This window comes from Anguilla rostrata, chromosome 18 (assembly GCF_018555375.3).
Source record: "Anguilla rostrata isolate EN2019 chromosome 18, ASM1855537v3, whole genome shotgun sequence".
NCBI lineage: Eukaryota > Metazoa > Chordata > Actinopteri > Anguilliformes > Anguillidae > Anguilla > Anguilla rostrata.
The window spans coordinates 5,394,829-5,411,481 of NC_057950.1; the positions used below are offsets into that span (position 1 = coordinate 5,394,829).

The following is a 16,653-nucleotide window of genomic DNA, read 5'->3' on the forward strand; positions in this document are numbered from 1 at the left end:
CAGAAATTTTTTTTATAGATGATGACAGCACAGAGACATTCACACACAAAATGCTGATTGCCATATTAGGTTTTTAAATGGAGCTGTAAAACAGTGGCTTCATGTTACCATTAGAAATTTGTATAATATACACGTAATACGCACACACACGCACATGTGCACACACACTCGCATGCATCCCTCACACACACGCACAGCTTGCACACGCCTCACACGCACGCGTTAGAGCATTTTAAAGTGCGACGCACGCCGAACGGAAGAGCGGACCCTAAACGGCGTTCCCCGGCCTGCCGACGCGCGGCGCTCACCTGGGGCAGGTGGATCCCCTCGAAGGAGATGCCGTGCTCCTCGGAGGAGGTGGTCTCGGCGAACAGCTCCAGCAGCGTGTAGCGATTGTCGAAGTCCATGTGCTGCTCGATCCCGTCCTGCTGGCTGAGGGACAGGAGGACGTAGGCTCGACTCCCTGCGGACAGAGGAACGACAGAAAGGCCCCCGGGTCACTTGTGTGTTACCCACGTCCCCACGAAGGCAAAAATCCAGGTCGGGATACACACACATTTTACAGGGCTCTGCTGGTCCAGTGCAGCGGCACTGACCCTTCAATATCGACAGCCAATGTCAATCATTTTACTGAGTCGCAACAACATTCTACAGGCAGGGCTGTCCAAGGAGGGCTGTATGCGTTTCTGGATTTCGAGACAAAATTTGCACTGAAGTACTTAACTATCCCAGTTCTTATGTAATTGATATTTTAGCTATGCTTCTTGATGAGTTCATGAACAGCGGCTGACGACTGTGTTTCGGACCAAACACGAAATATCATATTTCGGTCTAATCAATGGCTGAGCCAACATAAGTATATTCAGCCAATTTGGCCAGTGCAATTGGTGACACCAGCCGTGCATGAATGGAATTGGCCACTCTTGTCCAAAGGGGTCCTGCCTCTCGCCCAGTACACGCTGGGATAGGCTCCAGCATCCCCCCCCCCCCACCCCACCCCGCAACCGGGACCAGGAATAAGCGAGTATAGATAATGGCTGGTTGGATGGACAGACGGACGGATGGATGGATCCAAAGGGGAACTTATGCCAAGTGACGGCATCATTGCTATTCAAGCGCAGTGAGTGTTGAGGGTACTTGAGGGCACGGCTTGTACGCTGAGGCGGCTGTACCCGGCGGCTCTGGGAAGCTGCCAGGCCTTCGGTGCCGCTGCGCAGCGTCAGCACTCTGTCACAACTCTGGCTGATGAGGTGCATCCTAAAGCACGACCACGCTGGTCAGGGGCTGCTCTCCGAGGGGCTCATAGTGGACACTATGAACCCTGTAAGCTACATTTAAAAATTTAAATACAGAGGGGACTAGGGGGGGGGGGGGAACGCATTAAAATCAATTTGGATCAAAAGTAGGCCGATTCATGCCTGAACTGGTGCGCAGCAGGGTTGCTGAGAGACTACAACAAAATGCTACCAATACGATACCCGGCAGTGAAAAAAGCTAATTCTGGCAACGATAACCGATAGTGACCAAGACAAAAACAGCAGCTTAAATGTTTATTTCAGCTTGAGGAACAGAGGCTGGTTGTCCCCCCCAAATGGCACTGCCAACATTTCTCTCGCCTCTAAGACACGGTCTGTCCAAGTCTCAAGTCGAGGCTTGCCCCATTTGTTTGTTTCAGTTTGCCTGGGACAACCAATGACAACCGTTGTATTTATTTATTTATTTATTTTAAACCCGCCAGGTTGCGGAGGCTGGAATTCCTTGGCCTGCCATTATAAATCGGCATCCTAATGACACCTTTCCGATTCTGCTTCTTGTCAGACCAGTCTCATTAGCCACGCCCCCCCCAGGCTAGACCCCCCTCCAGCCCTTGTATGCAAATGAGGGAGAATGACTGGAGGCCCATGTACCTGCCGCAGCCCTCTGCCAATCGGCTCGCAGTAGCCATGGCAACGAAGGGGGGGGGGGGGGAGCAGCCCAGTAACGATCGCGAAATCCCCCAAGCAGGGGGGAATGTGGCACTGTGAACGATGCCACAGGTCGGGCAGCAGTGTAGTATAATGAGTAAGGAGTTGGTCTGTAATCTAAAGGTCACAGGTTCGATTCCCAGATAGGACACTGCCGTTGTTACCCTTGAGCAAGGTACTTAACCTGCATTGCTTCAGTATATATATCCAGCTGTATAAGTGGATGCAGTGTAAATAGTATGTGATAATGTTGTGTAAGTCGCTCTGGATACGAGCGTCTGCTAAACGCCTGTAATGTAATGGGTTCAGCTGCCTTCAGTTCGTTAGGAAGGACCGGCCCAGTTAAAGCCACAGCGTACAGCACACAGAGACTCAGAACCACTCAGCCTTCCCGTTTCTGCAGAGGTCAGTCACGCTGTGCCGACTTCTCTCCACAAACGACACTCTGGAAGGAGGTGGGACGGAGAGACAGACAGACAGACAGACAGACAGACGGCCGGACGGCCGGCCTCCCACTTCACACCAGGTCCAGGGCAGCCACCAAAATGACACATCGTTTGATTAACTTGCACAAAGCTAGGGCAACCTAGCGCATTTTAATTAAGCACTTAGCGAAATTGAAAATTCACTTGCAGCACATCACCTTAAAATCGCAACTCTTGTCGTATCGTAACGTGAACCTGATCAATTCTGACAGCGTAGTGCATTCTCTCCATTATAATATACACACAGAAAAATGAAAAATGATTTTGTGTAAACGGCTATTTGTGGAAATACGCAGCTTGCTTGCATGCGTGTGCACTGCCCCCGCGTGCCCTGCAACGTTGGGCCTTGTGCAGGTCAGCAGTGGAGCAGACGCTCTCCTCTGAAGCAGGCCGAGCGGCTGCTGCTCCTTCACAGTCCGCCAGCGACGCCCACGCAGACCACAAGGGGGCGCAGCGCTGTGTGACCGGCTTCCGCGGGGACACCGCGGGCACCCACCCGGTCAGAAGCAGAAGCTGATCTGAGACCAAGACAATCCCGCCCGCTACGCCCCGCCTCCCTGGATGACGCAGCAGCCAATCGCATGACCGCCTGCCAGGCCGTTTGCCACAACACAAAGCGAGCTTTGATATATACAAAAGTATTAAATTTTGCAAAACAAACATATCCTTTGTTTTTCTTGATTAAATCCAGTTACTCGGTTATTTTACTGTATGCGACGGACGTATTTTCTTTAAATCCGGACATAAGAGGAAGTCGTATTTATTGTGCAATCAACAACAGAGCATTTTCTGCCAAAGAGAAGTCAACTTGAACAGGGAATCCGTGTCAGACCAGAAGCTCAAGTGATTTAAATGGTTTACATAAAACACACTTTACATTCTTTACGTAAAAAACGACACTATTATTTTCCCGTTTGTTAATTTGAAAAGGAAAGCGATTGCACTTTTGACATCACGTCCAAAATGAACGCAAGACAAAAATATCCAATTACTATTACCGTTTTATATAATACTGGCATTGTGTTATCATTAATGCCTCATAACAAGGCTCCTGGATGGTTCATTGTGTGTGATGGATGTAAATCTACAATGATAATTAGCTGGCAGCATCGGTCTGAGGAATGTCTCTCTCAATGTCAACTGATTTTCTAGTAAAACGGCCATTTCACAGCATGGTGGAGAAAAGACTTTTCCTTGTCATTACACAACATCACATCATTGCATTACATCACACGATTACACAGCATCCAGAGCGAGGTACGGTAGTAAACGTCCGGGCGAAGTAGCTTGCAAATTCACCTAAACATTCGCAATAAACAGGAGAGGACGAGACCGTGTTAAATTTCACCACTGCTCTTAAAACTCACTGTAACTAGTATGCATAAACGTCAAACCGAGCTACAAGATGAAATACAGGAGAAAAAAATAAATAAATAAACGCACAGCCCAGTTCCTCCATTCTGTCGCTATGCCACCTGCTAACAAGCTGGTCTGACTCACACTGGCAGGCCAGAATTTCAGACATGTGCTGCAAGGACACAGAACACTGCCCAGAGCTGGTCAGCAGCCAATCAGGGCGGGAAGGAGAGCCTTCCAATCAGGAGGCGCATATGGGCGGCATACGCCTGCCCAATCGCACGCTGCATAGAAGGACAGATCGGGCTTGCACTTCGGCTGGGGCACAGAAGGAAGAGACGGCCTGGGATATTTTCCCCATGACGACACAGATAACAAGGCAACAGGTGGGCCCCAGGACCACACTAGAAAAGGGGGGGGGAAGGTCGCCCCCGGTGAAAGAGTACGGTGACTCAGAGACGAGGAAATGACTCAGCGGAGATCGGGACGCTGGGGTGAGCGACGCCCCACACCACGGCGGTCCCCGCCCCCCGAGTCCCGTGGACAAGATTCAACAACAGCGTGATTCACTACCAGCCCTTCCACACTAAACACACCGAGAGGAGTCAACCCTGGGACACAGAGTACAGACACAAAGCCAAACTCAGGCCAGGATTTTACTGAGGTTTTTGTGAGGGCACTGTAAGGTTATGTATGGAGTTATGAGAATATGCATTTCTTATGCTGTGTTTTTTTTCTGGTAAAAAGGTGTTACTGTTTTGACTTTATTTTTTATGCGGCTTTTGAACCAAGGAATGTCTGATGGAATCGCTGTGATGTGTCACTTATATGAAATTACTTATATGAACTGTATTAATAATCGGGCTGATCGATGAGATTATTTGCTTGTGTGGACGGTTCAGCCAACTTTTTTTGCGAATGCTGACTTCTCTTTATGCTTCAGGACCAAAACACTGAAATTTTTTAATTGAGACAGCAGAGCATGCCAATTTCTTTACAGAACAAAACTAGGCTTTTCCAAAATTCTAAAGAAAATGGAATCAGTTTCCAACACTCGTTACATTGGTTACACTAGAGGGTGGTTCTCCATTGGCTCCATATGCTACGAGGACCCCTATAGGCTCAGCCTGCTACAGTAACCGGTGGAGACGGACGGTAGGCGGAGCCAGTATGCTACACCACTCCCTTCAGTTAGTGCACTGTGGCAGAACCCAAGGCTGTACACGTGACCTGGACCGCTGGGCTATCTATCCAGCTCTGGAGATGGACGGCACGTTAGGAGGTTATTAAAAGTGAGCTGTGCAAATTTTCCCCGGGATAAGAGTGCCCTGCTAATCGCCCGAATGAATGCAAATGACGCGCTGGCCTCGGCTGCAGCAGGCTGTGCTAGACTGGTTCCAGCTCCAGAGCAGAGAACATCTGCAGCAGACCCACGGCCTAGTCACCTCCGACGACAACGCTCAATACTAGGGTCCAGGCCTGAGACGCCCCACTCGTCCAAAGAACGATATAACCTGCATGCAGGCAGAGGCTGCACACGCCCTTTCTGTCAGAAGCACGTTCTGAGTGCCTTAACCAAACCTGTGTGCCTGCAGGTGTTCAGTTATGGATGCACGTGTTCTCTGATCTCTTCTTTGGCTGCTCAGAGCAATATTTTTTGCCCCACAGTTTGAGTTGTTTCATGAGAAACCGCAAACACCGAAACAACAAGCTTAAGCACTGCAGATCAATGAGCCTGCAGTACTTCAACCCTGCTTGGCCTCTGCGTTGTCTCTGAGCTTATCTGGAAACTGGCCTGTAAAAAGGGTTGGTAAACAGCACACAGAAAGCAGAAGTCTAAGGGGGAAAGTGTGTCTGAGTAACAGAGGAACAGCTAGTCAGTAATTTAGCCTGCCTGCTTTCCTGTTGAGTAAGTACAGTTCTGTGATACTGTACTTATAGGACATAATGATGCGCGCAGGCAGGCCAAAATAAAGCTCTACATTTACCGCAAGAAACACAAGACTTCCACTGATAAACAACACTCACTTCAGCAACAACAAACAAGTGCTGTCAGCCACTGGACGCCTGCTGACTCAGAATGACTGGCGAAGCACACGAAACAAGAAGCAACGAGGCCACAACGGAGAGCACAGATTTCCAGAGGCAGAGTACACCTCGAAAAAGCCCACAGCCACAGCTGCAGTACGCGCAAAGGTCAGACAGACTGTGGTGAATGTGTGTGCCACCCTGCTGGGGAGAACCACAGCACTGCAGAAAATCCGTGAGAGATGTCAAGGCATCTACACCAAAAACATGGCTGAGGTGACACAACAGAACCAAGGGAGGATAACTTCAACATGCCCTTTATGGAGATGCAATGGGAAAGGAAGAGAAAGGAAAAAGGGTTAAATTCTGGGTCCCCCCACCCCCGACTTGGACCCATTTTCCGAACATGTGGACCACTAACGATAATTTTGGCAGTTTTCTTTTTTGCAGAGCTTTGGACACCTGGACAACTGCTCCACTCTGCTGTGCCACGCAGTGTAATGGGGCCACACAAGCAAGCCTCGAAATGCTTTCGAAAGCTGGTTTTCCACCAGATAAAAGCTTCATTTTTGATACTATTTTGCACTATAGAATAACTCTCCAATTTGCACGTCAGCAGGCTGTATTAATGCACACGGGGTGGGGGGGGGGGGGGTTGCGTTGTAAGGGTCGTTCACTACAGTAACTTCCTTGGCGGCATGCTTCACAGTTCTCTGCTTGCCGTGGTTCACACTGAGAACAATGTTGTCTGCTTCCACTGAACAGCAGTCTGTCAGCTGAAACACCAAATGCCCGGTAATGACTGGGGAATTACATAAATGAATGTCTCCCTCAGGCTACGCAGTTACTATTCTGAGGGAGGTTATTTTATGAGCATTTCGTTTGCGTGGGCCCATTACACTGCACTGTGAAGCAGAGAGCAGCGCTTCTCAGGGTGACCAAAGCTCCACAAAGAAAGATGTGACAACATTATCATCGTTACCGATCAGCATGGAGCAAACAGTTCAGAAAAATGGGTCCAAGTATAAAAACATTTTTTTCAAATACAGTTTATCCTTTAAAGAGGAAGGAGGAGGAAGACAGGGAGAGAGAGAAATAAAGAAGTTACCCTTTTACTTGGCCTACACTGTGCTAGGAGAACCAGAGAGAAAAAACAACGATTCAAAGTTCAAACTGCTCTTTGCTATGAAGCAATAAGAGGGGGCAAGAGAAGCCATTCCTAATGACCTCTAGTACTGAATGTGTGAACACCACAGGATCCTCTCTCCAGATAAGGCCAGCTACAGACAGCAAGAGCCTTTACCTGCATTGTGATAGGCCAGCTACAGAGAGCAAGAGCCTTTACCTGCGTTGTGATAGGCCAGCTACAGAGAGCAAGAGCCTTTACCTGCATTGTGATAGGCCAGCTACAGAGAGCAAGAGCCTTTACCTGCATTGTGATAGGCCAGCTACAGAAAGCTAGAGCTTTTGCCTGCACTGTGATAGGCCAGCTACAGAGAGCAAGAGCCTTTACCTGCGTTGTGATAGGCCAGCTACAGAAAGCTAGAGCTTTTGCCTGCACTGTGATAGGCCAGCTACAGAGAGCAAGAGCCTTTACCTGCGTTGTGATAGGTCAGTGATAGAAACCAAGGCTTTACCTGTGTTGAGAGAGGCTACCGATACAAACAGAGCTTTTACCCGTGTCGTGATAGGCTAGCGATACAAACAGAGAGCCAGCTTACCCATGTCATGATAGGCCAGCGATAAACACAGACAGGATTTACCTGTGTCGTGATAGGCCAGCGATACAAACAGAGAGCCAGCTTACCCATGTCATGATAGGCCAGCGATAAACACAGACAGGATTTATGTGTCATGATAGGCCCGTGACACAAAAAAAGAGCCAGCTAACCCGTGTCGTGATAGGCTAGCGATAAACACAGACAGGATTTTCCTGTGTCGTGATAGGTCAGCGATAGAAACAGAGCCTTTACCTGCGTCGTGATAGGCCAGCGATAGAACCAGAGAGCCAGCTTACCGGCGTCGTGCGAGGCCAGGGCGCGGAGCATCTTCCCGGCGCTGCGGCGGGTCTGCCGCTCCTTGTTGCAGAGCAGCTCCATGAGCAGGTCCAGGGCGCCCGTCTCCTTGAAGACGCCCACCAGCGAGCCGATGCCGGCGTAGGCGCTCAGCACGTGGATGGTGTGCGTGATGCTGATGCCCAGGTCGCTCTTCTTGGTCATCTGCTTGCGCGCCCGGCGCACCAGGTTCTTCACGTCGTCCTTCATGTCGGAGAGCTCCACCTCGTCGAAGGTGACGTCGGACGGGAACTCGCTGCTGGGCCGCTCCTCCTGCAGCGGCCGCTGGACGTCCGTCTTGCGCTTGCCCAGCAGGGTGGGGCAGTTGGCGTAGACGTCCTCCGTGGACATCCACATCAGGATGTTCTCCGTCTTGCTCTCGCCGGAGGAAGAGCCCCCGCTGCCCGAGCCGCCGCCCCCGCCGCCGCCGCCCGCCTCGCTGGTCCCGCCCCCGGAGCCGCCCCCGTCGTCCACGGTCAGCAGGCTCCAGCGAATCAGGTACTCCGTCTGCCCGTCGTGCGTGCGGCGCTGGCGAATCAGCTCCTCCGGGTAGGCCTGCAGCTTGGGGCCCAGCTGCACCAGCAGGTTGCCATTACGGCGTTCGCCCACCATGGTCGCTGCGAGAGAGAGAGAGAGAGAGAGAGACAGAGACAGAGAGAGAGACAGAGATAGAGACAGAGAGAGAGAGAGAGAGAGAGCGTGTCAAAAACCCGCCCCTTTCAAGTGACAGGGCACACCCTAACCCTAACCCCTCAAAGAGGAAACGAGGCTTTACGCCCGAAACCCAACCGAGCTACCACTGACTGCAACTGGGCCGTTAACGGTGCCGAGGCTGACCTCGATTCGGCCAGCTAGATCAGTCACCGACGAGAAAATTAAGATCACAACACCTATTGGAGAACAATAAAATAGCCTATAATTAGGTGCCCTATGTACGTTTTTTTATTTATCCAACCACACCAGTCTGCTAAAGTTGCTGAAAACGTGCGTTCACAATCACGAGTGCTTCCGTGGTCAGTCCAAGGGAAACACAGTCTAATGTAACAGTCTCGGGCTCACTGCAATTCGATATAAATCTTAACTGGCCATTTTGGTGCAATGGTGGGAGAAACGTATCAATCCCATTATCCTTTTCATTCCTTGTCAAAGGAACTGCCACAGAACAGAGTACACTCCGCAGGAAAATTAATGCATCAATTTAGAGAACTCATCTGATTGGCAAGTCCTTGAACAAACGCCCTAAACTCATCCTCGGGGACACACAAATGTATTTCTGATTTAATGTGCTCACAGGCCATATCAGTGTAAATTATAAATGGGTACAAAAGATAAATCAACACATCATTACACTTACATAGCTGCACGCTTTGGTTGGAATTAACTAGTGTGCAATGTGAGGGAGAAAAACAAGAGTCATGGAAGCCCTGGTTCCAAAATTCCCTTTAAAAACTTACAGGGACCTAGAAGAGAATTGAACATCTTGTTCAGAATGAAGCCCTGACTGTTGTACACTAAAAAAAGCAGTTACTTATCCATTTCTCTGAGGTGTCCAGCAGCATGAACACAAGACAACTCGCAGCATACACTGTCCATAGGTGAAAAAACAAGGTTTATCAGACAGACTGTTGAGGAGGTGCAGTAGTTACATTAGGAGTTATATGTCTCTCTATGCAAATCAAAACAGATATATATCTGAAGTATCAAGCCATTGGTTATATGACCAGTTTGTGGGGACAAACAATTCACCAATTTTAAAATTGATAAATGGAAGTTGTTTCTGTATGGGAAAAATGGATGAAAAAATGGGTCAGGCTGAAGGACAGAACTAGACTATGACAGTCCTTTACATAATTAACATTAAGACCCTTTCCATCTTGGTTCCTCAATACTGTCTGATAGCAGAATGTAACTAATCAGCAACCAGGAAATGCTTCAAGACGAAGCCTATCTTTTTTTTTAAACCAGAAAGTCAGCATGCTTCTCCTAGTTATAGAAGCAACAGTGCCAGTCTTGGCTGTTGAAATTCCCAGACATCAAGTGCAAAATTACCAAAAGCACTAAGTGTACGGCAAGCAATAAAACATTAATGATAAGTTTTCAAAACAGCATAGCTATTTCCTGGAAGTCCTCAAATTCTGTGATGTCGTCAGCCAAGCAGGCAAGTGAAAGGATGTTTCCCGCAGGGTGTCACAATAGACTGGACCGAATCAAGCTTGGAGCTCAAGGCTACCGCTGTTTTTCATGTTAGCAATAAAAGCTGTTCAATGCTTACAATTCCAAAACATGCTTGCGATGGTTCTGAGACGTCAAGTCAGTACTTAGGAGCTGAACCCAATTGTAATCTCAAGCAGTCAGAGTTAGCAAGAGTTAAATTCAATTTGTGGGTTTACACAGAGAAACACATGGGAGACCGCTAATAACTCAAGAACGTAGTCCACTACGAAGTCACAGAGAGTCTGCAGTCAAAAGCTGAAACGTATTAGGAACCCAGATAAATGCAAAGTAACCGTTTAAGACGGGCGCAGTTTCAGAAAACTATCTTTAAAAAAAAAAAAAGAGATAATCTTAGAGTTAATATTAAACACCGTGAAATAATATAGATCGTTTGACACTGGTCAGTTATTTAATAAACGGAGCCACTGGATTTTCTAGAATATCAGTTTCAACCGACAAGCTACGCAAGCCCAGAAGTGTCCCAGAAAATAATTCAAATAATGCAATGACACGTAGTATTCTTGCACTTCCGTTTAGCAGAAAATTTGTTTGTACCGATTAAACCTGACATATTAAGCCTAACAGACTTAGATATCAAAATAATGTGTCTGTCCAGTTTTGGTGCAACTAGATATCTAGTCCAGATCTAAGCGATCTAAGTAGGCTTGCTACAACAACCTACTTTTGCTTCTGTTCTGAGCCATATTCCTCGGTGCCAAAACCAGAAATAAGCGTCACCCCTGACAGCTGACGTTAGCTAATTTAGAAATTATATCAAATAATTGAGATGGTGATTAAGTTGGCACCCCTTAGATTAAAAAGTACTTAGCAAACTGATATTTAAATAAGCAAACAATTGCTGTCGTGACACTGAAATAGTTAGCTAGTAGCACCACTATGATTAAAAACTACAATGTGACAGTTCGTAGCTAGCTAGCTAGGTAGATTAGCACTAGTAGCATTAATGTGTCTAAATGACACCAAGTATCTCGTTCACTGTAGTAACATCTCTCGGCAGCTACCTAGCTAGTATTATAAAACAATCGGCTTTTCGTTAGCTAGCTAAATTACCCTCGCTGAAATGAAAACAAATTATGAATTAGCGAGCTAACTAGCTAAACTAGTGTAGTTTGTTGATGCGTTAACAGAGTTACACGTGCCACGAGATAAAGATTTAATTAGCAAAACGTTAGACTGGACTAGCCTAACCTGATTCACTCTGTCCCATTTTCCACGTTGACATTAGACTAGTCTAGACTTAAGAGACGAGACTCTAACACTGTCAGATTTGACATCAGACGGCTATAGACTACTAGCCTAAATATTATCGCCGGTACCTTGCCACCAACTGAGTCCGTTATGGTAGCCTAACTATCTCAAAGTAATAGCATATACCATAGTCAGCTATCAAGCTAACTAGCCATCACGCCACGAATTGAACGTATTGCGTTTAACGTTAGACTACAGCTTTGCTAGCCATCGATAGCTAAATAGTCCAGTAGTTTATAATCACCAAGGAGGTGACATATGCCGCTGCTGAACTTGTAAGCCACGCAGCTAGTCTAGCTCGCAACCAAACTAAACCCGTTCGCTGATTTGGCTAACGACTCTCCATGTTACGCACGTGTTGACGCACTGCAATATTAAACATCATGCCTATTAGTTAGCTGGGTAGCTAACGTAGTTGGCGAACATACTGTCAGAATTCAATCCAGCTTGCGCCTCTTGTCTTGGCTGAACACATATACCAGGCTAATTAGCTTCAGCTGCTAACAGCTAACATCGCTACAGCTAACTAGGGGGCTAGTACGGCTTGCCCTTATTCCATCTCTTATTGCATCAGAAGAGTAGTGAGTCAGCTCAAGTTCTCTAAACCTGGCTAGTAAATAAACCTGCCAGATTTGAATAGCGAAGTTCACAAAGTTGTAATGACACTACAGTTACATTTTTTTTTAAACACGGCCTTGTTTATACCTGAACCCCTACAGAAGTAACTGTTCGCCTGCGCCTTTCTTCATCTAGCTAGCCTGTTAACTAGAGACGCCGGAGAGTCGGCGCGGCCTGGCAACACCCCTAGATTTACAGAAGCAACGTTTTACCCACCTCCAGTGTTACAGGGTCTCCTCTTTTTCAATTTTTTCCCCCTCAATCGATGGAGTTTCCGTCTTCGTAGTAAAGTATCGTTTCCCAGCCTGGAAATATTTTCGCTGCCTCTGAGTGGTACAAGTTGAACCTACCCTGACAAGCAGGCAGGTTGGCAGGTTTCCGTTTTCTTCTTCTGGCGTTAAAGGTTTATCATAGGAGACTATCCTTAGGTAGCACGCAGCTGCCACCTAGAGTGTTGGAGGTATAATTTTAAAAAATGACAAGCCCATCCTCTCTTGTTCGAATTGATCGGTCGAAATTGCTTTATTTGAGCTACAAAATAAATATTTTATTAATAAAAATTGAGGGAGTCAAATCGTTGGTCGGCCTGAGACAAGGGTCTTCATCCTGGCATGATGTCATTGCAGGACTTATAATTCTTCAGTCATAATAATCTTATGACTATAAAAAAAAAATCATCTTAGATTTTATTTTGCACCTTTATTTATGTAAGGACAAGAAGGATTTACGATCTCTATAGCGTTCTTTATGGTTTTATATGAATGTTAGTTATATGACTGTATCACATGCTTAATAAAGTATAATTATGTATTTGATTTGTGTTATATTTTGTATTTGTATTAAGGTTGACATAAGTAAACTTGTAATATTTTAATGATGTTTCACATGCACCCAGTGGTCTGCAAACATTGTTTGTATAACTCAGGTGGATGCAAAATATCCTCTGACATGGTAAGGTTCTCTGGGTAAGAGCATCTGCTGAATGTAATTCTGGAAGGTCATCAATGTACATATACATATAATACTATCGCTAATATAATCCTGATGATTAGAACTCATCAGGACTGGACTATTCATCTATTCCAACATATACTGTAAACCGTCATTCATTTACTATTTATTGTAAAAAATCAACATCCACTTCCGCCAACTCCTCTTTCCTTTTTGGCACATAATAAATGTGAAATTATTATGGTAATTATCATTATGATTGTTGCTATTACAAATGGCACAGAAGTTCTATTCCATTTGTAATAGACATGCAGCACAAGCAGGTTGTGAGAAATATAATTTCATTTCTTTCTTGCTCATATTTGAAGTGCAACATGCTTTATCTAGTCCAGCCCTAAGAATAGGTTCTGGTCATAACACCCAGTACCACATGCCCCCAGATGTTTTATTTTTGGCTTCTCTCAGGAATAAAATTAACATATTTTTTTAATTTGGCATTTGTGATATTTATTCATGGTGATTTCAGGTTATACAAGTCAAAAGCATTATTCTAAATATGGCAATGAGCACACTTCGGCACACCCCCCAATCGCCAAAGGTTTTTTTTTAAACACTGAAAGTTAACTATCCCAATCCTCTGCAACGAGTTTCTGAGCACACCACTAGGTGGCAGCTGGTCTTCATGCCAGCCCCGGCAGCCAGCTGTAAACCAGTCAGCTCTGCTTTCTTTAAATCCTGTTTTTCTTGTTTTGTTGCTTTGTTTTGTTTTGTTTGTATAAAGAATAATTGTTCATTTTCACTATGCAAACTGAGAGAGAGTGTCTGTATCACCTCCACACGCAGCGCATAAGAAGCTAATGAATGTTGAATTTTCAGTTTATTGAAAAAAAAATAAAAGTGCACAGCTTTACCCATTGTGCATGCCAAGGATTGTAAAGTATGTCACGCTTCCAGTGAATTACCTCTGGTTTAAGTAAGTCACACACAAAGCACATGTGACAGAGACCAATAGAAACACTTCAGCTTGTGAATGCCAGCATTCCCATTGGCTCCCTCCACCTCCATGTTAATCCAACGCACTTTTCAGGAAGTGGGGAAGGAGAACGTAACAGCCAGGGGACTAATTATATATTGAGCTGAACCCGCAACAGAGCGAAATCCAACATGGAACCAAGATGAGGCCGAGTAATTATAAGAAGAACCTACTGAGAAGCTTTAGTTTGTGTTATGAAACACTGACCACCAGAAATTGAAACATTAGCACATGAACCTATATGGCCTCATAAGGCATTACTGTACAGTAGCCTGCATAATTGGGATATGGGTTCAATCTGGGCCATTAAATTTGCAAGCTATGATTGGGAGTCATTGACATTGTCCTGCCAGGTTAATGTTTTTGTCACCGAGGGTTCATGGGGTTATCAATGTATTTCATTAGAGTTTTTCTTCCCAACAACATGCCAGGACCCCACATGTGCATATAGACTGCCAGAGATATGCCTGTATATGCCTGGAGCTGCACTTTGGTTATGGGGTCCTTCCATGTGTTCTGAAAGAATGACTCCAAACTACAGAGAAAAAAGGAGGAAATTGTTTATGAAAAATAGCAATTGTTCACCTCAATGTCATTTTCAGTATTTCACATTTAACACAGCTTCTTCAGTAGATCAATTGAATGATTAACTGCTCAAGCACTGTATCTGTCCTCATGATACTATGTAGAAGATTATTAATATGAAATAAACCCTTTGGTCATGAGGTGATAGCATAAGTATGTATTCAGAATTATCCTTTTTGGCTGGACCGCAACAGCGGGGCCAGCCCTACAAACACAAATGTCTGTGACTGACTGACTGAGTAAGTGATAAAGTTACACCGCCCATGTCTGTGACGTCGGCCGGTTCGGTCCAGCCATATACTAGGTTTTAACCTGGTCTTGTTTCATATAACTCAAAGCCCATGCCTTCAACTCTCCATCTAAATGAATATATATGTAGTGAATCAAACCACCTGACTAATGAGAACTGCTTCAAAGTAAATTTAGAGAGGATTCTGGGTTCTCAAGCTCTGAACTACCTCCCAGAATTTGGTGTCCCAAAATGAACAGAAACTGCTCACAGGTACCTACGCTGGCAACTGTGTAGATGAAAGGAATTTGCTACAGTGATGACAAATTTTGGCCTGAATACAAAGTGATGTGGTTTGAAATTATGCATTAAAATTGAGGCAGTTCAGTCGCAGGGCTGAAACAAAATGCAGCTGCATTATAAAACGCGGTAGTGCTGATCCTCTGGCTGCCAGTGGGTTCCTGCATCAATCCTTATCGTTTTGATCCGACTGGAAAGCTGAATGTAACAGTTTTGTTAGGCTCAGATGGGAATCGGAGGGTGATTGGGGAGGGGGGGCGGGCAGTACCTCTGTTTGCATCAGCACTTAATATGGCTGCGAGGATGTTTGAATTTTTATTACTGAAAAAATAAATTGTTGCACCTGGAGTGATACCTTTGTGTGAATTTAATGCAAATTCTGTTCTTTATTTTAGTCCAGAAGCAAGAATACTGTGCAGTCCTCTTTCAGTCCTAAAAAAAAAAAAACGTACACACACTTGTTGTTCTCCAGGATATGCCCTGACCATAGCACAAGCCATTTTAGAGTAACCTTCAAGCCTAATATTTATTTAGCAATGTTCAGCAGAGTGTGGAATATCACTACACATGAATTGTAGATGGTTTATCATAAATCACGTTGAGGAACCCTGGTCACGCTGGAAGACACAGGGTCCAATTTAACTGTCACATCAGCCTTTGTAAGCCCGGAGACATTTTTATACAACCCCTGCTTGGCATTTGTATGTAGTGAACCATATCTTTATGACACTGTAGTTAGCATCCGCTCTGCCAAGGATGAATAATGGCGGATGCTCAGGCAGTAATGTCTGCTTAGGACACGTGCGTGTCGGCATTCTCTCAAACTGCCAAAAAATGCGGTGAAGAGACAGGCCTACAAGAGTACCAAAAGAAAGCAAAAGTCCTGCCAAGTGTGAGCTCAGCCAGCTGATTTCACTAATTAGTTCCACCTCCTGGCTGAAGTAATTATACTAATACAGGTGATTGGAACAAAAATACTGGAGGGGACTTTTGCTTTCTGACCTGGATTTTTTCTGCCTCTCTCTCTACAAATACGATTGTGGGCATATGAAAATTGAGGATACAATTTTGTTCTATAATGGATTCAGGTAAAATTGTTGAAATAACAATGTCAATCAGCGTGGCTAGCCAAACATTCTGCGTTCAAAATGAAAAATCGACTTTCCGTTCCCAAATAAAGTGTCTTCGGCATACACGACGAGGGCGACGGCTTGTTTTCTGCTTGAGATTTGGCTCGAGCTCTGCCCGGTGTCCTTGAAGGCCCTTCAACGAACGGAGAGGAACATCTCTGGTCACTCGACGGGAGGAACCCCCGGGGGAAAAGATCTGTTGTCATCACGGTCCAGTGAACGACTCGCACAAGGAAACAGGGAGCTGTATCAAGGGCCATGCACCTGCCATAGCAAGTCACCCGGTTTCACCTCCTCAGATTCAGTTATTTCTTCTCATTCAGATTTCTGGAATTAGTATGTTCTCATGAACCAAAATTCCTCTCTCAACAAAACACTTTATCCATGATTGGCATGCAATATTTGTCCATTATTGTTGAAATGGCAGCACATTTGAA

The 16,653-nt window shown here is 45.6% G+C and overlaps 1 protein-coding gene across 6 annotated transcripts in view; it reads right to left on the reverse strand.

The window, feature by feature from the left end:
* LOC135245122 (cullin-9) overlaps nucleotides 1-12,399 on the reverse strand; it is a 48,333-nt gene extending 35,934 nt beyond the window's left edge. For 3 of the 6 annotated variants that reach the window (XM_064317968.1, XM_064317965.1, XM_064317967.1), the window contains exons 1-3: nucleotides 12,205-12,399; nucleotides 7,851-8,504; nucleotides 309-463 (exon numbers count right to left, since the gene is read on the reverse strand). In XM_064317968.1, coding sequence (XP_064174038.1) covers nucleotides 309-463; nucleotides 7,851-8,499 — 804 coding nt within the window. In that variant the 5' untranslated portion in view covers nucleotides 8,500-8,504; nucleotides 12,205-12,399. The remainder of the gene's footprint in view (nucleotides 1-308; nucleotides 464-7,850; nucleotides 8,505-12,204) is intronic. The other 3 variants (XM_064317970.1, XM_064317969.1, XM_064317964.1) reach the window with 1 other exon arrangement.
* Nucleotides 12,400-16,653: the final 4,254 nt, after the last annotated feature.